Below are 26714 nucleotides of genomic sequence, written 5' to 3'. Positions count from 1 at the left end.
TTATCAACTTAGTAAAATCTATGATTGTTTATCACCAATAACCAGTTCTTATGTTTTGGAATGTTTTACTAATCCCCTATAAACCAGAAATCCAACAGTAACCACATGTCACCGGTAACCACTGTTTATTCAGAGCTCCACGGTACACTTTGCCACCCACGTTCCAAAATTACACCAATTTGTTGCCACCTGCCATGCTCGGTGTCTTATACTGAAATCATCCAACAAACAATTTTGCCAGCTGGTACACGATAAACAACGTGCCCTAGCTGTCTGTATCAAACACTATAAAAAGATTGAAATAGTAAAAAAAAAACACTTAGAAACCACCATTTTTACTATGCTGGAATTTGCACTTTTGTACCGCGTACCTTCTTTGTCAACACTTTCAGTGTTCCAGCCAGTTTCCGCATAGTTGACTGTTGACATGGTGGGAAGTTCCATATGTTGTCCATATGCCTTCTGTAAGTGGCATCCTTTTTATACTATGCCATAAAGACATGTCAGAAGTTGCAATGTTAAACACATCATTAATGCAGTTTTATAATTTTTTTATGTTAAAAAATTAGCCAGCTCTTGAAATTAACAACCCTAATTATGGCAGCTTCCATCATAAGACTTAATTAAACAGAAGAAGATCAATGCAATGGGCTTGGATGACATGGGGACACTAAGTAAACTGTGGATGGCCACCAAATATTTGCCGCATTGGTTGTTCGTTGAGCGTAAAGGACAATTTGATTGGTCCATAGTAAACTGTACACTTCCAATCATAGTGCCTAAAGTTCGGCACAGCCTTCTCCTGAGACAGCACCTTTATTTGGTGTAAATTTGAACTAAATGATGTATTCTCTTACCCTAAAGAACGCCGTGATTTATGTTTGTTTTGAAGTGCAGTGTGTTACATAGCTAGTGTATTGCGTTTAGTGGTTCCAGCATTCTTACTCTAAGCATCTTTTAGAGCTTTTGTCTCATGAAGATGTGTCTATCCAAAATGTTCGAAAATCAGGGACTTTATTTTCGAGCTGACCCAGTGACTGTGACGCTCTTATAGTCATCACAAAAGCTTTATTGTAGGGACTTGCTAATGGTGGCAACCAAATGGTTTCCATACTTACCAATAGGTACAAATAATCTAATTTAAACCCCCTTTTTCCTTATCGGGATTTTAATTTGAGACTCCAGCAAGGAAACACCAGCAGACATGCTCAGATATAATTAAATTAGACTAGAAAGTTAAGGTGTCAGCACCTGACTGTGTGACGCGGTGATTTGCCTAACAAGACTCAGAGGCAATCAAACCCTAAGAGTTCACAAGCATGTCGGATGTGAGATGCCGGCCAGCCACTGGGAATGTTATTGGGATCCATAAATGTCTTTATAGCTAGAGTCAGTTACGTATGTCCTCTTGTTTAATAAGGTCCAGAGGTCCCTCACTCCCACCTCTCTCATGTTTGTTATCTCTAATTTAATTGAAGCAACATGAACCCTACCTTAGTATGATTAAGACTGATTAATACATTTAGGCATTTTGTCCCATACCTATGTTCCATCCAGAGATCCCTCTCTCCCACCTCTTTAATTCCCTGGACTTCTTCTCTGGCCCTGCCATCATTATCTTTGAAATTCATTAAGACATTACAGACCCTACTTAAGTTTGATCAAGAGGTCACAATCCCCTAACATCTAACTGTATTTTATACCGAGGATTGTTAATCAGATATTATGTTCAAATTAGATTTGTTGTTTTTCTCTCTTTTTTTCCATGTGTTGAACGATATGATAGAACTCAAAAGATGAACAATGCATTTAAAACAATGCTAAATATATATATATGCCCTGATTTCTGTTTTTTTTTTGTTAATTTCGTCGTGAATTTGTAGTAAAGGCTAATTTTATTTTTTTTTTCTTTATTTCCTTGGCTGCAGACCAAGCTATCTCTAGGGCTGGCACGTTACTATGCAGCATGGCTATGTCCTTCTTTCCCATTTATTAAAGCTGCAGACTTCCTACAATTCTGTCTAAAAATAGATTGGGTTATGAGAAAAACACCGCTAACAGTTGGCTGCACAAGCAGTAACAAAAAAAAAAACGGTTTCATGGTCAGGCAGACTGAATCCTGTGCAAGCAAAATATTGCTAATAAACCGAGAGGGTAAACGAGCAGATTTTTAACTATTGCATTACACAAATAAATTAGATTTAGTCTTTAGTCTAAATGCAGTTTTATATCTGGATTCGTCTGACTTTCTGCATATTTTTCATTGTCATTATTCATTTTTTTGGGTTGCAGTAATATATCTAGAGGGACAAATTAATTTGTGCGACGTACTAAATTATCAAACAATTCTCAGGTGTTGATTAACCCCCCAACCGCCCCCAAACAGTAAACGTAATCCAATGGAGTCCAATATATATATATATATAAGTCCTGTTTATCTAAGGAAGTCATTTCTCCTCTCCGTAAATACTGTTTCCTACGTAGACTTGGTAAATCTTGTTTGTTAAGGATTTGCCGGCTAACTCTGTTCCCAGAGAAAAGTACATAAAAGTGTGTTGTTACATACAAATCTATCCTCATCAAAATATCATCAACAGTATGGGGAATTCTTGACAGTGATACAAATAATGAATTATTCAAACATAATCAGAAACAACATTAAGAGCAGAAACACCAAACAAAAAAAGGAAAGGAAAACATGGGGTGAATACATTAATCGCGGATAATAGAAGAAACAAAAGTGGAACTTCCTAAGGTAGGCTACCCGTAAGGCTCCCCTTCTGGGGGAGTGGTCTCACATAGAGGTGTGGCTTATCACACAGTGTGGGTGTATCTGTGTTTAGTAGGAGGAAGGTAATTGGACAGTAGGCAGGATGTGGGCATGCCCAAACACTGCTTCCGTGCCCAGAGAAAAAGGACACTGACTTGGAGACCTGGGAAGCGGGGCTTCCCCCCAGAGACTCCGGCTCAAACACAAGTTTCCAGCAGGAACAAAAGAGTGCAGCTAATGGAGAGGGGATCTATTCTTTGATTGAATGACTAGAAATGGAATAAGACTAGGATGAAACATTCCGGGACACCCTTACTTAAACAGAATTCATATTCTGGGTTAATAAACAAATGACCAATGAGCAAAGCTCCCTGTATATAGCCAAAGTTTGGGTTTTTGTATGTGACATTTCTTAAAACACCCTCCGAGACTTCAGAATTAAATATGGCTCTAAAAACTGAGGAAATCAATGTTGTTTTTATTAGCGCATGTCAACAAATGTATAGACAAGTGTTATAACAGCAGACATTGCACCAATTAACAAAAAAGAAAAAAAAGATAATGCTGATCTGACAATTTCACAGTTGTCCCAAAGTATTTTGCCATATTACACGTCTTTTCAAAACAAATGTGCCAGTCGTACAAAACAGACCTGAGCACTTTCTAGAGCAGAAGTAACAGCAATGGCAGTTTCCGGTCTTAGTCTACAGGGACATCTAGTAGGGATGAAAACAGTTATGGGGATTAATACAACAAGGAGAATGTGTAATAGAGGAGAAGTGGAGGGTATTAAAATGTAAATGAATTAAGGTCAAACTCAACCAATAGAACCAGGTTGTCGGTCTCAAAGTAACCAGAGGAAGACAGTGTCACAATAGTGTGTGAAATAAAGTAGTAAGTGTGCATCTGATGGAACATACGCTTATATAAGATAGATCTGAGAGGATAAATGTGATTTGTAAGCAATGGCCAATCCAGTTGCAAAGAATGTATGATACAATTCTGGGGATGATACCAAAGATAAAAAGGTAAGCAGTAAGGCCACACCAGGTAATCATTTTTCTCCAACTAAAAGACAGCAGGACGTGTCCACGTTAAGTGTGACATATCTCCCTTTTACCCACCATTTCTCCAGTGCAAAAAAGGAGGGGGGGATACATTTTGGCCGGTCTTGTCAAAACCTATACAAAATCTTTTTCTGCAGTTCTGCACAATCAGTGCAGAGTGAAACCCACCAAACTATTTTTCTGCTTCAAGCCATTGAGTAAAGGTGAAAGAAGTGTGCAGTTCACTTCCCCAAATTATATACATCCTCCTGATTGCAACAGGTAGTTGGACCTTACAGGAATTGGCCTTTTGGTATCTGGAGCCCTGTGATGTTGTGGTTGAGATGAGACATATCTAGGGATAGGTCAGATACCGGATGAAGTAGTTGTCTAGCTTGTAAATATTTATAAAAATACTATTGGGGACCTGCCATTTAGCTTTCAAAAGATTATAAGTCATAATGATCCTTCACTATCCTGCTCTCCAGTTGTACATGAATATATGTTCGAGCAAGCATTCTAGAACCCAGAGAGGCATTTGGGAGCTTGGACAGCATGGCAATCTTCTTGGAAACCTTATTCCAAATTGTCAATGTGCGAGAGGTGCTAGGAAGCTAGGAAGAGCATGGTGCCTTGACCTAACAATATGGATTTGATCCATATCAGAATTTTGCCACCCAGTACTAAGCATTTGATTTTTGTTGAAAAACAAATTTTTTATGTTAACAATAGAAAAGGTTGTCAGTTCTGTAAATGATGTATTTAGGCCAGTTCAGCCCTGCTTGCAGGAGATAATCCTGGCGCTGGCATTTCAGGACTTCCCATGCAGATTCTGTAGATGTTTCTTTCACCACAACTCAACTGCAAACTTGCTGTTTAGTAAATACATTACATATTGAATACATAGCAACTTTAGCTGAAATTACCAATGCAGTTGGTTGTTAGATCACCGGAGCTTGAGTGCCATGCATACCCTTGGATAATGAAGAAGGAAGGAGAAACTGAACCTTTCATTCCTTATTTGGTTAGATTGTGTCCAAATACAGTCATTTCATGGATGTTATTTTCTGAATTATTGACTCTATTAGTATCAGTGTCATTTTTACCACTAGATTTCAGAATGATTTAATAGAACAGCGTTTTATTCCTTTTGTACAGAAAGTCGTACTATTTGCAGGTAAAAAAAAAAAACAATTCAATGTATTTTTTTGACATCATAGAAAGCAAGTATGTTTGTAGAAAGTGCATGTGGACTTGTTGTCCAATTGAGAGGAAGGAAACGTAACTCAAAAACATTGAAGGCTGTACTGGGAGATGTCAAAATGGGAAATTGGGACTTCCCATGCTGTTTCCTAAAGATACGGACTGGTCCCATCCTTCTCATGAACTGGGCTAAATAAAAGTGCCGCAGCCATTTCACAGTAGAAAGCAATGAGGGAAAAAAACATGTTTTTCTACATTGTACAAATTGTGTTATTTTTCACTCTGCAACATACAGGATAATGTGGATGGGTTGACATTTAAAGTGAGACTGTAAAACAAAGCTGTCTGCAATCCCTTTTGGCAAACCTTTGTTTGTCCTCTGCCTGCCTCTCACCAATATATATCAGTGCAGTCCGCACTTTGTATGTCAACAAAACAATCTGGCCTGAAGGACATATTAGCCTTACCATACAACTCCATTTACCCATAATAAACACGCTAATATACATGATTTGATGAGGTGTCAGGTTTAAGTTGTTTATGCTCAGGTATATCTGAATACACTAAATAAAATATCAAATTATTTCTGCAGTAGCAGTGAACATCATGTAGATGCAGAAGGTTCCTCTTACCCTACTTAGTTAATACCTAGGGGCCATTTCTCCTTTCTGTCTAATATAATGAAACACTCCCATATCCGAGAGAGTGTAATGTTCTTTACATTGAGTCCAATGCATTTTATCATATGTTCAAAAACAAGGCTTCTGTTTCTTTTCCACCACTGCTATTATGTATCTACTGAAAGCGAGAAGTGTACTTAAGTACCTTTTCCACTATAGCACTCGTAATGATGTCCATATGTACACAGATCAAATAAACAGATAGATCGGCAGCCGGTTACGAGCAGTTTGTTTTCACTCGCTCGGTGGATATAACTTTTATTCATTAAAAGTAGACGTGTTGTTGTTTCAACTGCCTCAGTTCACTATTCATCATTAATGGCCAACACTGGCAAGTTTCGCTATCAAGAAGGGCTGTGATAGTCCTGTATGATACATAATCCAATAAGTGGAGATATATCATTGAGTTAACTATGCATTACATAGGGCCAGCCAAGCTCTTCCGGAAGCAGAAGCTCACTCCTTTGGCTTACAATGCATAGTGAGTTGAAACCACATTTGGCCTGCAAACTCTCGTGCTAACCCTCCCTTTTAGGTAATACTCATGCCTGGAAACTCTCCGGGTTTGACCGGTTCTCCGGTTCTCAAGGTCAACACCCGAATCTTCCGGGTTGCAGGAGTGGGGTCTTGACACGCCTTGCTCCCTGCCCATTTGCCCTTAAAATGGGGGTGTTTCTCGCTGACATCAGCAGGAACGCCCCCTGATGGCAGCGGAAACGTCCACAGACATCATGGGACCACCAACCGACATCACGGGGCCAACCACCGTCATCAGGGGACCGCCCACCCATGTCAGGGGGACCACCCACTGATGTCAGTGGGCAGTCTTGGCTGTGTCCCACAAGGGAAGGCTCCGGGTAGCCGGAGTGAAGAAGTTCCCAGGTATGGTAATACTCCTTAGACTACCACAAAGAGTAAAATGTTCAAGAATGTATTTCTTTAATCAACATAATAGAAGTTGGGGGAAACCATGTAATATCGTATTTCTCAAGTTATGATTGTAGCTTCTACAAAATGGCCTTTCATATATAGGTCCACTAGAGCCCTATTACATAGCCGTGGCTTAAGGAAAAAGGGTAAGAGATTACAGCGAGCTTATGCTGCTTTCATAAGCATTGAAACATGTATCACAAGAAAAGGAACATGACCACAAAGATCTATGGATACGTTTGGCTCTGTTTTGTTGAAGTTACAGGAAGAACATTATCTGTGGTGGATTTATCATCTCGAAGAATTCCGTACATTGATAAATGAGATGGTATCATGTAGAATAACAGTGTGTTTGGCTCTGCTCAGGCAAGGGAATCAAATGCTTTGGCAACGTTAACACGAATAAAATAAATGTAAAAACAGTTTATTTTTAAGCGCCACTTGAAGCAGCGTTAGCCTCTGGAACAATCGTGTGTGGATCATTTCTTCCAACGCTGTAATGCTTCTGATTTCTCATTGATTTCTCATTCACGATGGTTCCAGCTTTTTAATGGCCCTAACACTTACGAAGCTCCTCTTTAGAAGAAGAGACAGATTTAATTATATACAAGCTAATAAAAAATTCATAGTACCTTTTTTTCTACATTGCATTACATGAAGGTGCCATATCAATCTATGCTGTCACTTGTGTGGCAGACAACTCCTACTATGTTGTGCTGAAGGACCACAGACCTCCATTTATTTTACAGCTTCCTGGGCTGGTCAGGTGAGATCCGAGGATCTCCGCAGCCAGCCCTTGATCCCCACCACCCACAAAGTCTACAATACTGGGTTTTCATAACGCACAGCGAAGTTAAAATGTTTTATGTATTGGTAGCTCACCTGTTTCTCACTTTAAACTTCAATTTATTTTTATTTATGGAATTCTAGTGCCATCGTGTTTCTCACTGTTATGTCAAGGACACTTATCCCGGCTTATAAAAGAATCATATTTTGCAGCTAAATACATGCAGGGTCTGCTTTTATAAAAAACTTTATTTAAAAAAAAAGGTAGAAATCTCATCTCATTACCATTATTCCTTTTAAATGTGCTTTGAAATAAGATGATAATGTGTATTTAGGATGGTTGAGGTGGTTTACAGCCTTTCTTTTCACCCAATGAAGAGGATGGACTTCAAACAGTTTTTGGTGAGACAAAACAAATCAGCATCGCACCACATGCTTACTTTTTAGTTATCCTTTTTGTCCTAAATAACCTGTAGCCTGCCGTATTCCTCACCCTATGGAATAAAGGCCACATTTACTAAAGTTCTCCTAAAGGAGTCTCCTGAGACTCCACGTGTTCTGTACTGCCAGAACAATTAACAGAGGAGACATCAGTAGACAAGACATAGGAGTATATGGGATCTTACATTTTTTTCAATCTTACAATTTATTATTGTACAAAAACAATAGGTAAAGTACAGCAAAAAGTAGGGGTAAAATATACCTGATTGCATTAACTACTCCATGGACATATCAGTGTAGCACTACTGTGTAGAGCACAGAAATGTTTAAGAAGCTGTTTCCATGGCAACAATCTATACCTGGTTGTCATGTGGCAATAGAGTGTTCCTGGCAAAAAATGATGAATTCTGCAATTTTGTACACGGTTATTTTTGGGAAGGGCATTCATTAGCACTGTAAATGATGCATCTAACGCTTAATACTTAAGTATTTAACAGATGGAAGAGTGTCTTTAATTTCCTCAACATGATGCTCTCCGCCAACAATACATTTATTTGTATAAAATACTGTATTGCAAAGGAATTAAATGCAAACAATTTGTGAAGAAGCTGATAAAACAGGACGTGGAGTCTAGTGAAGATAGCAGAACATAAGAACATTGTGATCATTTACACATATACACATACATACATCTATTGTAATTGTTTGCATGCCTGTTTCCAAAATATATAACACAACATGCAAAGCTAGTGAGCCAGGATTTAAGCATACACGGCATTAGATCTGATGATTTCCGTGCATGGTAACACTACATATGAGTTCATGTTATTGTGACGTTGGTAGCAGTAGAGGGAAAGTAGGACTAATGGACACTTTTTTTTATACGAGACATTGCCACAGATTTTAGCATAACCAGATTCATTCATTAAAACGATATACAACGTGTGTGTTTTGCTTGTCAGTGTAATTGTTTTGAGGATTCTTGGTTTAAACGGGATCATTTAGCATTAATGAAGCTGAGATGTGTGTCAAAATATTGCAGAACTAGAGGATTAATTAATTTCCTAATTAAGTAATTTTTGGTTTCTACTAAAGAAGAAGCGAAGCGAACTGCAGTCATGTATTTTACAGTTAATTCGTGGTGTGTTAAAAACCCACCTTCTGCAGACAAATGTTTCTAAACTCCCTATTCCCGCGATCAGCATGACTGTTCCTACCCACCTAACCGCCTTTAGAATTCAGAATACAAAAATGAAATAGAAGTTGCAGGGGTAGATAAAGTGTCTGTACCTGGACACCAGTGACCATGCTTGTGGAAGTCATTGTGGCTTATGGGACATTTAGTCAAATATCCTTTACAAAGAATGTACCGTGTTTAGTTTCTCATCATACTTAGAAACAGAGAAATGGCCGGGGAGCGTGGCGCGTCAAGACCCCGCTCCCTCAACCCGGAGGACTCATGTGTTGACCCGGAGAACAGGAGAAGCAGTGCTTCACCCGGAGTTCTCCAAGTTAAAACCAGAGAGTTTCCAGGTATGCATATATTCTAATCATTTATATGCATCCACAGCTCTCAATATTAGCCAACTCAGTCACCAATCCCTTCTTAATTATTTGTATGTTAGTTATTATTTGACGTAAATGCTGTATTTTGAGTATATTTTGCTGTATTTTTATATTTATGTATTTCAAATCCTATAGTTTATGAACAGTAGTAACTGGGGTGTGAGACCTGCGTCTTAAGACTACCTTAATTGAAAGACAATGTCACAAACCCTACAGAATTTGTCATTTTTTGTCTCCTTATTTTTTTTTCATGGCAGTATTTGTTAACCAAGATTGTCCTATCTGGTATAATTAATTCCAGCACTTGAAAACAGTGTTTTTTTTTAAATTTCAAATAACACCATTTTACACAGAAGAATAGTTTATTTGGGATTATTGCAGTAGCCACCGAAACCTTTGGTGTCTCCATTCTGCCATCTACTGCCGGCAGATGAAAAATCAGCTTAGCCATTGCAAATATTTTACTGGCGTTGTGTTGGTTGTGCAGAGGTATATACAACATTGAAATTATTTTGCTTTATTTATGTACTGGTTTTCCTATTTTATGTACTGTTTTTTTTGTCAGTATTAATAAAAAAGATGTTGTCGGTGTATTAATAAAAAAAGATTATAGCCTAACTTGTACACCAAGGCAACGGATACATAATAAATAGTCCATTTACCAATAGTGGGTAACTTGCATGAATGCTATATAAGCACTAAAAACTCGGCAAGTTTGTAAATAAAAACCTATTGAAAGCTGTGGAAATCACAATAGACTGTATTCTGGTCGAATAAAAGCTCCAAAGAATAAAAATCCCCTAGGGGTTCCGTAGCAGCTCCCTAAAGCTTTAGCTGTTCATTATCTGAACCACAGCAGTCCTGCTGACTTTAGGAGTATGAAGCATCTGCATACCAGGGAGCTCTCCAGGTTTGCCCCAGTGTCACTCCTAAAGTCTCTACCATCCTAGATGAATCGTGTTTCCAGTGCTGCCCTCCGCCATGAATTTATTTGCTAATGCAAAGGAAGAAACAATCTCATGACGGCATCCCCACTGACTTAGCGACCTGTTTCCTTGCCCACACAGGTGATTAGTGGGCTCTTTACTCGGCAGAGGGGCGAGTGAGTAAGTGGCAGCATGCCCTACCTGGTTCAACCCATTCCCACTTACTTCACATTGTAATATGGACTAGCCACATCCTATGTCCATGGCTTGGCCCTCCAAGCTCCAATATGGAGCAAGAATGGGAGTGCTCTAAGTGGGCTAGCCTAGGAAGCTCCTGTGTGTGTACTTAAAGGATTTGAATGGCACATGCCAACCTATAACTGGTGCCCTGTGCTGTTTCCCAATATATGTACCTTTTCATCCCTGTGTTATTCATAAATGAAACATGATAGAGCTCCATTTGGGAAGAACACTTGTAAAAGAATATCATACAGCTCTTGTTGTTCGACATAGACGCCGGCTAGGGCAGATAATAGTAAATGTCTGCAGGCTGATGGTTCTGTTAGATGCATACACATGAAATGGATAAAGCTTCTATGCTCGGGAGATCCACAAACGGTTCACTGAGCAGCCAGGGTGATGCTACAGGATCTGCTAAGGAAAGCTCAATTCTAGAGCAAGAAATACTTATTCTTGTAGAATATTATTTATTTTGGATGTGTTTTTGTACATGATATGAACACTACATAGATAATCTTCTTGGCAAGAGCAGCTTTCATAAATCTTACATAATGTAAGACTAACATGATTTTTTGAAGCACTTTTTGGACCTTTATCTAATAAGCTGCATTATTATTTCCACTCTGATTACACCATTCATGTATTTCATCTCTAATATGCCCTTTCTGACCTTAGCAGCCAAATTGCATCCTGTTGTTGTTTTTTTATATATAAAATTGTGTCAGGCAGCTATGTCATTATGTCACTTACTTGGTCCCATGGTCTCTCTATGCTTCATCCTGTGCACAACAATCTCAGAAAAGTTACAATTACACACAGGATACAATGAGCTACAGCCATCGCTATTGCTGTTCATGCTGGGTTTTCTTGGAACTACAAAAACTCCACTCCAGATCACCTCTATAGGAACACAGAAACAGAATTTGATGGCAGATAACAACCATTCAGCCCAACTAGTCTGCCCATTTTTCCTGATGTAAAGGCTCAGACCTTAATCAGTACGTATAGAAACCCTGTCACCATGGTAATTATTATTCATGCTTGGAGGAACTTAAAAATTGATCATGAAAAATCATACCAAGGACTTGCCTGATGTGACGAGGAGTGGGGCTGCCAGATGGTGTTGTATGTCACATAGTGTTGTATGCAGTGATGGAGGATAGTGTGGAGGGCTTTCACATAGTGTTGCAGGTGGAAGGGGCTACCAGATACTGTTGTGGTGGACTACCAGATAGATTTGTGGGGTAAGCTGCTAGGTAGTGTTGTGAAGTTAGGGGGAATGTTGAGGGCTGGGGTAAAGAGGCTGCCAGATAGCATTATGTGTGTGTGGGGGGGTCTAACTGAAGATGCACATCCTCAAAGCACCCAGGCACCTGCAGTGTTAGGTAAGTATACTTGCCTGCAGTGGACATTCATGCATTCTAAGAACAATTAGAAAATATTAGCACTCACTCAAAATATTGTATATTTTTAAAATCCCCTATATATCTGACGGTATGATAATCATAGTAGCTTTCATACAGATGGAACATTATGTAATGGGCTTGGTCTTAGCGCAGTACTGTGCCATTATTCACTGTCTACTCACGCCGGTAATGAGATCCAATGTTAATAATAAGCTGGCACTGGTACAATGGTGATATATGGCTGACTGTCATGTTACTGGAGATCGATATGAGGCTTGGCGCTGTAAATCAATATAATCTTCCCAGTGAGTTCACACCTATCTGAAAGCTCTAGAAGTGCTACATCGTTCTAGCACACAGTCATCAGAGTTTAGTGTACTCACAGCATCTATGACACAGGCAGAATATTATTATGTACCTGTCTTAAAATTAAACATTGACACTGTACTTCTAACGGTGTTCAGCAGTCCGTTAATACACATTATGCTCAAAACATATCACTCATGTTAATTGATTCTGTTTAGTATCTGGGAAAATTCTTCTCATTATGTTATTAAATGCATAGAATAAAATAGCCAACTAGCACAAGTAAAAACCAAAATGTCAGCAGATCGCCCACAGCTGGACCACTCAGTGAAGTCATCAGTGCCCCCCGCCACTTCGCCAAGACCACACTTCGACATTAGTGGGACCCCCTACACGCAAGGGGTAGCCAGAGCCAGAAACTTCCCAAGTATGACTATATGTGACTTTCTGACCTGTTGATAGCAGTTTATGTAATTCCTTTCTGGGGATGATTTGAACATTCCACAGCACTTGGAATGGTGTTTCAAATGCTGCATTTAGTTACAAAAGTGTTAAATTAAGCAGGGTGGGTGGAACGGCGCCTTTAAAAATGACAGTTGTTCAGGATTGCAATCTGTAATATATTGTCGTGTGCAGATTTCACTTACAAAATGACATACGTATTGGTAAAGCATTTCAAATATTTTGAAACAATCCATTCTAATACAGACATGGGAAAAAAAACTCATAACTTCATTAATAAAGGTTATTATTTATACATATAAGGTTACACTTTTCCTCAAATATCTATTCATTTGTCCATGCATTCTATCATTGTGCATTTTTATGAGCGTCAGTAGTATGGTGAGGGAAACATTCTTAGCCAGAAATAATTCAAGTGGAAGGCTACGTGGGTTTAATTTGTTTTTACTATAGACATTATGGCTCCATTACCTTCACCATCAAAAAGAGACACCAGCAGAATTAGCCAAATAGACACCAATGACCTCCATCACATACAGGTTTAATATGCTATCCATTTAAATTGGACATATGACAAACTTGGCATTAATCGATTACGCTGAGATCTGCCCCTTGTTCAGCGGACCTTTATACCGTGGTTTTAGAGATATTTGTAAATGTTCTGGCTCATCTCATTATGCTTTGGGTATTTTGGGCACCAGTTTAAACCTCGCATTTCACTTCTTCATCAATTAAATACCTATGCCCTCTGGTTATTGAGTTAGACTCAGTTATTAAAGTTGCTTCCTTCATGGTTATTATTTAATCTATTGATGTTTGAAGGTTTCTATCATGTCATTCTCCCTTTTTAAGGGTTTTCCCCGGGTATGTTTTCTTAAGAAGGTCACTAACTAGTCTACCTTCTTTTTTGATAAATTATTTACATATTTTCTGAAGCCATGGTGTCCACAACTGCATATGGTATTTTTAATGACCTAATACACCATTCCATTGCTCCTGGTAGCCATTTAATGGGGTCCCTAGTGGACAAATTAATGATGCTTCCATACACCCAAGCATCCTACTGGCTATTTCTGTTGCATCATTACACTGCATTACCAGATTTAAATCTTTTGATTTTCTAACTATTGTAGGGCCCCAGCATCTCCTTCTAGCTGAGGAGTTGAGGAAATAGTAGACAATTAATTAAAATTTTCTCCGACATAATAAGCAAGTATAGATTAAACATAACCCTAATTATAACACACTGCACACTTGTTGTGCTAGTTATTTATGTGAAAATTGAGTCTATGCCACAAGCCACATGTTCCCTGATCACCAACATTGCCACCATCATCCTCATGCCACTTCATCAAGACTATGCCACTCCAACCATCTCCACCCCACCAACGGTCTTTAAAATAAGAATAAATCAAAACTTTCCTTAACGACCCCTCATCAGTACTAACCCCATTGTCATTCATATGCCCCCAAAGCCCCATCATACGTATAGCCCCGCCATGATTCCTCTATAGAAGTTAAGAACCTATTCGGGCCATTCAGTTTGCCCATTTTTTCTTGAAGTAAAGAGCACAATCAGTCCTTGGTCTCTTCTTTATTATAAATGAACATGGTAATAACATGAGCTGTATTTAATTCTAATTTATTCCACATGTGAGACTTCATCTTTAAGGGTTCACTCATATGCATACCTGGGAACTCTCCTGGTTTCACCCTGAGAACTTCTGGTGAAGCACCAGTTCTCCGAGTTGACACCAGAATCCTCCAGGCCGCAGCAGCGGGGTCTTGACACGCCCGGCTTCTCGTCCAACTGACATCAGCGGGAATGTTTCCGATGTCATCGGGAACGCCCACTCACGTTAGCGGGACTGCCCACCGGCCCTGGCCGCATCCCGCAAGGGAAGGCTCCGGGTAGCTGGAGCTCAGAAGATAAGACTGTGTTATGTTTTTATGAAGCCATCACATTTAGACATCTAGAAAGATTTTTTGACAGCATCTATATAATTGTACAATAATTGTACAAATAATTTTGTTTGGGATTCGGCCCATATAAAGTGCATGCACTCTCCCTTTGAATCATTGTACAGCTCAAACAAATTAAATCGTTTAAATAAATTATTGCCTGCATCACGGATCCCCAAACAAAATAACAAGCTTGTGGAAGAAGCTTTTTTAACAATGCTGGTTCAATGATAATGACTGTGCTTCTTCAAATCAAATTGTACGAAAATACAACAAAAATCTGTACATGCAAAATACGAGCCATTTATGCAGAATTTTATTGTTAAAGAGGTCTGGAAAGTCGAGAGAGTTTTCTACTTGAATTTATCTATGCACAAATTTTTTCCATTAGTCTTTTGCTTTTATGCATGTTTGTTGTTTGTGATGTGAGTTGGGCACGTTCTTCTCTTATAACTCAATGACCTTGTAATTGACATCAAGTGCACGTGCATTAATTTCTTCTTTTTTGGTAGAATGTGAATGTTATTTCGTGAGGTATAATATTTTTTTTTGTTTTAAAGCGAAACATACAAAATGTAGGAAAAAATAATAGTAACATAATGAGCTATTTTTTTATTCATTTGATAGGCATATGGCTGTCGTGAATCTAAGACGAAGTCAAGTGGTTCTTATCTGCCCTTGAAATTCTGTGTTTTTAATATACTTTAGAACTTGCCATGCTGATTAAGTGGAGCATATGATTTGTATTTCACAATTTCCCATAAAGATGTTGTTCTAGCCCACCACTTTATGTATTTTGGGGGGAATGTGAGATATTTCTCCACATTTTGTATTTGATTATCACTATATGGCAAGCTTGCATGGGCTCGGAGTGTGCTGAAGGTAAACAACTGGAACAAGAGTATTGGTTCAGACCCGTGTTCATCTGGCACGCCCCAGTGGCTTTATACCTCTACAGAGCCAAGACCCCCTTAATTTGCTGATGTTGATGCCTTTATCCAACATAGTAAAAGATATAGAGTTACACAAGCTTTCTGGACCTTTAGAACATCTGTAGAAGGGACGTTTGAGGTCCTGAAAACGTATGTAACTTTACACCTTTTTTCTTTGGTGGCCCAATAAAAAGTATTACTTTCAACTAAAGGCTCAGGTTTTTCTTGGGCTAAAATGGCATTAGCTATTTCCAGTAATGACACATTTTTTAAAGTACAGCCAGAAAAAATATATGTTTAACTTAGTTTACACTACTAAATGATTGACCTTTAGAAAAATTGGCTTTCACATGAAGGTTGAATGGACAAAGGTGAATGGACTGCTTTTGCATTAATCTCTTTATTGCAATGACAACAAAGGGTTTAGAAAATATTTTGACGTATGTTTAAGCTTTGTGTTGCTGCTAGTTGGTTAGCTAGCTATTTAGTTTTTCACACCTGGCTTCTCCATTTTGGCTTTATTTTTGTTTAATAAATCATGACACAGTATAATATGTCATGTATTGCTGGTCATCTGAGGTTGTATTTACCTAATTTTTAGACCTGCTAAGGAGCAGATGATTGTTATTATGTCCTGATATGTAAAACCATAGAATTCAAAGAGGGTGTGCTTTCTTTTTCTTATTGGTGTTTAATATTAATTATTAATGTAAGCTGTTGTTAATGTATGAGAACATGTGAAATTGTAATAAGGTTCAACATATTTAGATTTAGATGTCATTCCAGTAGTAACACAGCATGATAAGGATGTAACAAGCAAAGGATTCTTCGACATAACACTTAATTATGGGGCTTGTACACACACACCACAGGGTTTTTTTGGTTTAATCCTGGACATTAATTACATGTCTATGCAAAATGAATAGTACATGTATTATAACATTCATTTTTGAGTTGATATTTTAATGCTTTTGTTTTGTTTTTTTCTTAGTTGTGTGTAATTCTGGAGCCAATGCAAGAATTAATGTCAAGACATAAAACATATAACCTAAGTCCGCGGGATTGCCTGAAGACGTGCCTGTTTCAGAAATGGCAAAGGATGGTTGCCCCACCAGGTATGGATTTGTGCTGGCATATAATGTGAGAGGACACTTTAACCATTCATATAAGTGCTGCTAATTGTACTGGTGAAAAATACCTAGGTAAAGTATGTCGTGTTAACCTTGCATGCTTTAGCAACCCCTGATTGCAAGTAACCTCTCAAAATTTTCTTTAACTTTTATGTTATTAACTAATAAACCTCACTTTATACATTACTAATGTATATATTTAGCTTTGACCCTTTACATCTATGTTTTTATATAGAACACAATTGATAAACTGCAGATATGTTGGTTAACCTCAGATGTGTTAGATTACTTTGGTATATGAGGCGCCCTGTGCGAACTACTCCTCTGGCTCCCCCCCATCCCAAAAAAAAGAAAGGAAAAAAATCTCCCCCCTCTGCCCCTTCTCACTATCTACCACCTCTGCCCCTTCTCACTGCCTTCCCCCCCTCTGCCCCTTCTCACTGCCTTCCCCCCCCTCTGCCCCTTATCACTGTCTACCCCCTCTCCCTATCCTTACTTACCTTGTTGCCGGAATCCTGCGGTGGGAGCGGGAGGCGTCCGTCTTCGGAGCACCGCGACGGAGTCCTGGGCAGGGGCGCCGAGCGGTTGCTCGTGAAGTTTTCAGCAACCGCTCGCCGCCCCTGCCCGGGACTTAAATGAAAACACCGTTTGTTTAACTTTATTTAACATCCTCCATGTTAAATAAAGTTTTTTTTTCTTTATTTAACATGGAGGATGTTAAATAAAGTTACAAAAAAAAGAAACAATGTTTTAATTTAAGTCCCGGGCGGCGCCCCTTTTGCCATGGCGCCCTGTGCGGCCGCACAGGTCGCACACCCCTAAGGCCGGCCCTGGAGGTGGCATTAGGTCTGCTATAAGCCCATAGCTATAGCCAAAGTCCTGTGAGCGCAGCTGTGTGTTTCTAATCTTGAATTCTTGCTGACTCCTGATCAATTATGTAAATAAGAGAAAGCGGAGCTCGTTCTCTCTGGCTTTATGCCACCCATGTGGTTAATGTGAGCAGAGGACATGTCATATCTGGCACCTTTGTCCACTTAGCAGGTCAGCTTACGCATGTCCTCATCAGCTTATTACTGTGCCGTAGGGTACTTAGTGCATTTCTGACACTCAGGTTAGGCAACACGATGAACTGCAGGTAACTTCTAATGAATTATATTGTTTGTTTGCTTATAACAGCAGAACCCACCAGACAGACGACCACAAAAAGAAGGAAAAGGAAAAATTCAACCAGCAGCACATCAAACAGCAGTGCTGGAAATAACACAAATAGTGTGTACAGTAAGAGGAAAATACCACCGGCAAGTCTCAACCTGTCAAGTCAAGTTCCAGTAAGTACCTTTTACAAGTTTTCATTACAGATCTCCAACAGGAAGACAAAGCTATCATAAGAAATGTTATTTTGTTTCCCTGAGGATTATATGAAGGTCAAAGCGGCACACCATATTTATAAAACTAACCAATGTAATGATATCATGAAATGGGATGTGTATTTCTGTACGAATTGGAGGGTTGATTTTTTTTTGCTGTTTTAATGCTACAGCACCTAAGATTCTAGGCATTAGTTCTGTAAAGCAACGAAAAGTTTAGTGCCCCAGCTTGGTTTCATTTGGCGTACTCAACATTCAACATACAGACAGGCAAAAAGAGCCAATTCCTTGACAGAATATTTCAGAAGCAGATAGAACAGGCATCGTGGCAAAAAAGAACTGTGGTTTGATCAGGAGCTCCTACCCATAGGAATCATATTTTCAGTGACGGTTTATGTGACATATATGCTGGTACTTTTGTTGTATTAGCTTTAAAATGATAATCTTAAAATAGTAGTTGGACCTCTGATACACTGACCCAAATCTCTTTGTTGACTTACATTATAAAAGATATTTATGAGCTTCCTTGCCAGACACTAGGACGCTTGGCTCATCACAACTCCTGTACTTGTCCCCCGCACCCAACTCTGTCCCCAACTACTGTCTAGTGGCCAAACGATCTGAGATAATAAAGATTAACGGTAGGAAATTGGTGGGTTTATGTGGATAAAATTCCATACTCACATAGGTTTGGGAGGCGGTAAGCTAAGTTACTGCTTTCCAGGGTATCTTTGAGGTCCAAACTCATTTGAATCTCTTCCTTATAATTAGTATCCTAATCTACCTGTCTTAATGCTAAAGTTGACTAACCAGCTACTGTGTCTTAACTATTTTGAACACAAAGGATTAGTTTAAAGTCATGTTAGCTCTTCTTTTTATAGCAATTGTCTCCAGACTTTGCTATTCCTTTGTACCAATACTGCGTATGTAAATAATGTGTCATACAAACATGATGCATACCTCCCAACATTCCTGGTTGAAAAGGTGGAGCATCCAACCCCACCACTCCTGAACTTCATAATCAGCTTCCCATGTTCTCTGGCTCTCCACATTTAACACCACTTCCTGGTACATGTTATACAAGGAACAAATACTGGGTCACAGCCCTGCATGTACAGTTGTTGGGTATACGGCATGTAGGTCAAAAAATCTTGTACACTGAAAGACTGACGGCATTGTCAGAAAACCAGATTTTTCATTTTACTTTCCTTATCATTTCATAAATAGAGAAGACGCAGGTGTTAAGGTCATAAACTGGGATGCTATGAGGTCATTTTATGAAACGGGGTAGATTCCAAACACAGGTGACTAAAGCCAAAGTACAACTACACATCTAAAATTACTTAAATGAGATGCATGTTGCAATGAGGCTAAAACTGAGCTTACTATCATATAACCTATGAAGTTTGAGGATTTTATTATGTTTAGTCCAATACTGGCCTTCCAGCTGTCAGATCTCTCTCTTCCCAATTCAAGCATTATAGAGTATTATAGACTTTAACCCTTTCCAGGACATATTGGAGGATTGTATTTCCATATATTTTATTTATTATAAAGTTGTCCATTAAACTTGTGCTTTCTGTTGTATCCATGTTTAATAGCATTTGACTATTGTCTAAAGATGTAAATATTTTTTTTTTCTAAACAAATCCTACTTTATTTGCAGTGCACCACTACAAAAAAATACTTAGGAGATAAGACACGAGTCAGACGGAATTATCGTGGAATACGGAACGGTTTGGTAAGTAATGGGCCGAGGCAGAGCCAAGGGCCTGTTATACCAAACCAGTCAATATTCCATGATGATTCCCTCTAATTACAGCTGAAAAAAAAACATACTGTAGAAAGTATATGTTTTACAAAATATTATTCTTAGAACTGGAGTGGAGTCATCATGGAATACTGACTGGTCTGTCATTAAAATACTGTTTCTAATTACAAATCCATACTGCACTATATAAGTATCTCCCATCTTTTCCCCATACAATTTAAATAAGATTCTGGTGTTTCCTTCTAATATTGAATGAGAATGATACAATGAGAGAGGACTTAAACACTAAATATAAAGTTATATGGTTGTATGCCTTTAAACAGAAAAACTCTAAATTAATACACTAATTAAAAAAAACATTTATCGCACAATATATTGTTGTAATTTATTTATGCTAAATGCTGTGATATTGACAGTTCCCCTTAACGAAGTTTGTAACACACCTGATTTAAAAAAAAAAATAATAATAAAAAAATTCTAGCTTTGTTGTCTAACCTTGGTCCCACCAGGCTAAAATCAGTAAATAATGTAGAAACTCCTGTCGTCTACCAGAGATTGAACTTTGTGGCTCATCATGTCAAGAAAACCACGCTTAGGTCATAAGTCACGCTGCAGTTTCTTGTAGAATATGTGCATAAGCTGTGATCAGCTCTGATCAGCATTACACAGCAGATGGTGCAGAGGTCCCAGTGTTGAAAGCAATGGTATAACATTATCCACTCCGTATAGTGACAGTTCCCTGGAAACGACAGATGGTAAAGTGGGGACATCCTTGTAATCACACATGTTTTTGTTTGCTAATTACTTAATTAGTTCTGAAATTGACAAATAAGTGTGAAAATTATCATCCTCATCAAAATCCCTACATTAATGAATGACTAAACTCAAGGAGCAGTAGGTCAGGTTTAACATTGGTTAATGAAGAGGGAATATCAGTCAGCCTGAACATAATGCAAGGTGTAGTGAGTGAATGAAATCTAACTGTTGTCAAACTCAGTGGTCTATTGATAGCATTAATTATTCATTGTATTTATACTAAATATTGAATTATCATTTTTGTTTCATTATACAGTACAGCATATATTTTACTGTTTTATTAATGTCCTAAAATATATTTAGGATAAAAATGTTCACTATATTTTCAGCTAATTTTTCTGCTCTTACCGGTTGGATTTTTAGTAGGGACTTCTGGTAGGGATAGACATGGGTAAAGATGTTACTTATTTTACATAAAAAAGTGAAAACAAGCTTCAATGGAGGTGTTAAGAATGTAATTATCAGGGGTATGCTAAGGCAGGTGTATGGCACCCAGACCCACCTGTAACCGAGGCTCGTCTGCAGGGTCTTGTAGGGGGGTGAGGGTGGAGGAGGGAAAACTGCGTGAGCGGCATGAATGATGGTGTTGCATTACTTTGTCAAGAACTTGACCCAATATAATAAACAGTTGGAGGAAAGTATAGGTTTATTGTCTAGCATTCAGGGACACAAACACCAAAATTAAAAGTAGGTTATGGCTATTCATTAAGGAGCATTGATAGGCTAGTTTTCAGGATAGTTGTGTTTCAGATCCTTGACTTTGCTATACATTATGAAGTCCCAATCCCAGTGAGCTTCTGCTGAAGGAAGATCTTGGCTGCCCTATATAATGTACAGTTAAATCTGTGAGATGTCTAAAATCTCCTAGCCCATTTAATTACTGTATACATCATTATACAGGACCAAGTCGGCATTCCTTGATGGAGAAATTTGCTATGAACGGCCATTTATAATAAAAAGTGAATTGAGAGAGTTGAATCCAACTAATGGCAACTCTCACTTTAGTGAATAAACCCCACTGTCTAGCAATTAAGCTCCTAAAATTATAAGTAGGTAACTTGGTAGTAGGTAGTTACTATCTGACATTCTACAAGGAACAAACATATACATGGTTTTGAATATCCAAAGCCACTCAAAAGGGAGACCCATGGGAGAAGTAGGAATAAAAGTGGCTTCATGAGAAGTGACAGTAGGAAACATAGATGTTCATTTTTATTTCTGAAAATACCGGTAGTTGATAATAAAGCATCTTCTGCACACTCTATACATATAAGTCATCATAAACACAGCCATATGTACCTGGACCCACATTCAGACCAGGAAGGCATTATCTTGTTCCACACACTTAATGTGTAAGAAATGAACATATTAGTCAGTATAATATCACTTTTGACTCCCACATTCAGTCATCGATAGTTTTTTTGTCTTTCCTCAAGGTACCCACATAATAATGGTCTGTGCTGTTCACAGGATGTGATGGTGGTAGGAGAACCGACTTTGATGGGTGGAGAATTTGGAGATGAAGATGAAAGGCTTATCACTAGACTAGAAAACACTCAGTATGATGCAGCTAATGGTATGGATGATGAAGAAGATTTCAACAATTCACCTGCTTTGGGAAACAATAGTCCATGGAACAACAAACCTCCACCTAATCCAGATACGAAACCGGACAACCCAACACAACAAGCATCACAATAGTTTAAGTCACCATTCAAGAACTCTCTGTTGTGATCAGCAAGTTACAAATACAATTCATTGCATTGTTTTCCTTACTGAAAATGTATAATTACAACCAAGAACTTTTTGCAAAGACGCCTATTTCGTAACAGCTCAAATATTTTACTTGTGCAATGACCTGAAGTACCGTCTTTGGTTTGAATTGATTTCTTTGTTGTTTGTGATACTTTGGATAACAAAGGCATATAAGATATGAACAGATGCGGTCCAGTATTGTTAAATTAAACTCCAGCTATCATGCTCTTTATTGCACATCGTAGCTGGGTGTCACCTTATAGCTTAGCTTTACTTGTCTGCAAATGGATAGAGGGATACCTCAGTAAGTACCTTAAAATGCATTCATCATTGGTGAGGCTGTTTGGGGCAGCACGGTGTCCTTTAATGTGTAAAGGAGATTCGATAAGCATTCAGCTATTAGCTTAATAGAACTTTTACCTTAATGCCTTTTTTCACTCAATTGAGCTTACTAATTCAGCAATTCTTTGTGTCTTCTTTTCAGGACATCAAGTCTTCATACATGAGTCATGAATTAATACAGTAATATACATTAATATTAATTAATACATTAATCTCATTACCCTTTAAATCATAACTATATATATATATATATATATATATATATATATATATATATATATACAGAATAAAATAATACACAAGAATGTACACCCTGGTCCCTGAGTTCAGAATAATTGGAAGTTACACACTAATCTTTCTGAAGTAAATCATAAAATCCCTACAAATTATTTTATCTATGCCCTTAGGCACCCTTAATATTTTAGTAGTAAAAACCCAAGGAACTCAGGACCATGGAAAGAAATAACCCTATGCTTTTTTCACTGGGTATTATCACGGCCTCATTGGGGATGCACTGGAGGAGTACAATGAAATGCATTGGGCATTTACAATGGATGCTGTTGTTATGGATTGTTTAATACTTGGGCCTAGTATATTATGGTATATTATCTGGTATAGATGTGTAACCTAAGTAAAGACATAATTATACCTGTTGACAACTTTTTCAAACCCTCAAACTACCCCGTTGTACCAGTATCCACTTGCCCCTATGTTGTACTCGACCTGTTGCCCAATGTAACCATGAAAACAAAATAAAACAATATTTATATTTATCTGCTAAACCCTGCTGAATGAAGGTTAGCCGAATGCTTGCGACAGGTGCTTCATAAGGTTTATCTGCTTAATATTCATATAAAATACAGCAAAAAGACGAAAGCAAAAAAAACATTTTGTAGCTGATAAACTAATGATATCATTTTCAAGTGATATTTGGTTCCGCTCCAATTGTGAATTGCCGATCTAGATCCCATCTTGTTTTCAATTTAAAATTATAATAAAATATTCCATTCTTATTTTACATACATGGTTCTTTTTAATATGTTTTAAGTGAACAAAGCAAACTATAAAAGGACCGATGTTTTGTTTTCCTGGTGGGATATTTACTTGCTCTTTCAGATACATATTTGTATAGTATCACAACCAGCAAAGAACCCAATTTTCTTATCATTCTAAACAATTCTGTAATTAGTGATTCTGTTCTATTGCTACGAACTCACAGACAATGCTTGAGACAGTATTAACTTACAACAGATTGTAAGTGTGGGACTTTTTGTAATACTAAAATCATTTGTGCTTTAACAAATGTATCATCAACTTCATTTATACCTTTGTATGATTACTGCTGTTGAAATTTTTTTATATTGTTTTGTTGGATTTTTTTTTGTTTGTTTGCAATATACATTATTTTTTTCAAAGGTGAATAATAAATTGTATTATTGCACACAAAAAAACAAGGGGAGACTGAAAATTTTCCATGCCAGAATATACACCTTAATTCTTTTACAAATTGTTTTTCCTTTCTGGTATCTCGAAGCCATGTAAACAATGATTTTGTGGAACGTTTATTAAAATCCAGACTTGTGTTTTTATCGTATCTTGGTTGGCTTTGTTGTTATCTTTCATAGTATATTTCTTGTATAAATATTTTGTAAATCCCTCTTGCATTTTTTATTATTATTGCTGTGTATTTATGTGGAACTTTATAGGTCTGAATTTTCTTTCATTTTCATACAGTCATTTTTGAGCACACAGTATAAATCAATGTGTTATGAGCAAATGTATTCATGTATGCTTTGCCAATTGGTGTGCCAATAAATTGTGCAAACCAGAGTGTGATTCCTCATTATTTTACACTGAGACACTTACACTATTTTGGAACTTCAATAGTGTTTTTTATTTGAATATCTAAACTAATTAGATCAACGTGTTTAATATTTGTAGTATACAATGGAATAGAGGATGACTGATTGTTGGCATATAATTATCAGCAGGGGCTTCACTAGGGGTGGACTAAGGGGCTGAAGCCCCAGTGCTTTGGTGGTAACCCTGATTGGGGACTCTTTAGCCCATAGTCTCTGGGGCTGCCGCTTCAGTCTCCTTTAGCCGCTTTCCGGGCAGCTCCAGACACCTGAGATTGAAGTTACTTCAGCCTTTGGAGTCCTTATTACTAACCTTAAGTAGAGAAGAGCTAGCACTGAAAACCAGGCTCTGCACAAGGTAAAAGAAGAGTGGGGAGGGAAGGAGAGCTGTGAGAGGGGAAAGGGAAAAGGGAGAGGAGGAGGTGAATCAGTGAGTGAAAGTATATATGTGTATGTATGTATGATTGAATGGTGTTAGAGGGATGGTATATGTATGGAGTTAGAGTAAGTGTATCTGCATGTATGTTAGTGTACAGTGCTAGCATGTGAGTGAGTAAGTGGTGTTACTGTGTGTGTATATATATATGATGTTTGTCTATGCATATGTTAGTGTGAGTGTCTGTATCATATGGTAACTGTATGTTAGGGTATAGTGTTAGTATGAGTGTGTGTGTGTTAGAATTTGGTGTTAGCTTGTGCGTGAGTATTAGTATATAGTGTTAGCATGAGTGTATGTCAGCGTTTGTGACAGAAGGGTTAGCCATGTGTTACTGGCATCTGAGATATGGGAAGAGAAGGTGAAAGGGAGATGATGAGATGGAGAGAGACTGTGTTTGTATATGGTGTTAAAGTGAGGGAGTGTTAGACTGAAGCTTAGTGGGGAACTAAGGATAACAACCTGTGAGGAGGGCGTAATTGCGCAGGACACCAGGGTACTACTGCAGGTTGCCCATAATAGTGGCAGCACAAAGTGACACCACTCTGATATAAGGAAGCAACAAGTAACTTGAAAAGCAGCTGGCTAAAGGGCTTAGATGATATTTCTTTGGCTTTTATTATAGCTAGCTTCATTCTTAAATGCAAAATATTAATACAATATTTTCTAAATAGTATGTACTATCGCATGCATATACAGTGGGGCAAAAAAGTATTTAGTCAGCCACCAATTGTGCAAGTTCTCCCACTTACAAAGATGAGAGAGGCCTGTAATTTTCACCATAGGTACATTTCAACTATGAGAGACAGAATGCGACAACAAAGTCCATAAATCACATTGTCTGATTTTTAAAGAATTTATTTGCAAATTATGGTGGAAAATAAGTATTTGGTCAATAACAAACGTTCATATCAATACTTTGTTATATACCCTTTGTTGGCAATGACAGAGGTCAAACGTTTTCTGTAAGTCTTCACAAGGTTTTCACACACTGTTGGTGGTATTTTGGACCATTCCTCCATGCAGATCTCCTCTAGAGCAGTGATGTTTTGGGGCTGTCGCTGGGCAACACGGACTTTCAACTCCCTCCAAAGGTTTTCTATGAGGTTGAGATCTGGAGACTGGCTAGGCCACTCCAGGACCTTGAAATGCTTCTTACGAAGCCACTCCTTCGTTGCCGGGCGGTGTGTTTGGGATCATTGTCATGCTCAAAGACCCAGCCATGTTTCATCTTCAATGCCCTTGCTGATGGAAGGAGGTTTTCACTCAAAATATCACGATACATGGCCCCATTCATTCTTTCCTTTACACGGATCAGTCGTCCTGGTCCCTTTGCAGAAAAACAGCTCCAAAGCATGATGTTTCCACCCCCATGCATCACCGTAGGTATGGTGTTCTTTGGATGCAACTCAGCATTCTTTCTCCTCCAAACACGACGAGTTGAGTTTCTACCAAAAAGTTCTACCTTGGTTTCATCTGACCATATGACATTCGCCCAATCCTCTTCTGGATCATCCAAATGCTCTCTAGCAAACTTCAGACGGGCCCGGACATGTACTGGCTTAAGCAGGGGGACACGTCT

General features: G+C 38.3%; 1 protein-coding gene across 2 annotated transcripts in view; it reads left to right on the top strand.

The window, feature by feature from the left end:
• The window catches only part of LDB2 (LIM domain binding 2), a 119200-nt gene extending 96173 nt beyond the window's left edge, over positions 1-23027 (top strand). The window contains exons 6-9 of one of the 2 annotated variants that reach the window (XM_053458301.1): positions 16648-16771; positions 17963-18114; positions 19820-19894; positions 22211-23027. In XM_053458301.1, coding sequence (XP_053314276.1) covers positions 16648-16771; positions 17963-18114; positions 19820-19894; positions 22211-22441 — 582 coding nt within the window. In that variant the 3' untranslated portion in view covers positions 22442-23027. The remainder of the gene's footprint in view (positions 1-16647; positions 16772-17962; positions 18115-19819; positions 19895-22210) is intronic. The other variant, XM_053458302.1, reaches the window with a different exon arrangement.
• The last annotated feature ends 3687 nt before the right edge of the window (positions 23028-26714 follow it).

Source organism: Spea bombifrons, chromosome 1 (genome assembly GCF_027358695.1).
Source record: "Spea bombifrons isolate aSpeBom1 chromosome 1, aSpeBom1.2.pri, whole genome shotgun sequence".
In the NCBI taxonomy this organism is placed as follows: Eukaryota; Metazoa; Chordata; class Amphibia; order Anura; family Pelobatidae; genus Spea; species Spea bombifrons.
Note: the sequence above shows the minus strand (reverse complement) of the source record. Positions and strands in the feature narration are given on the sequence as shown.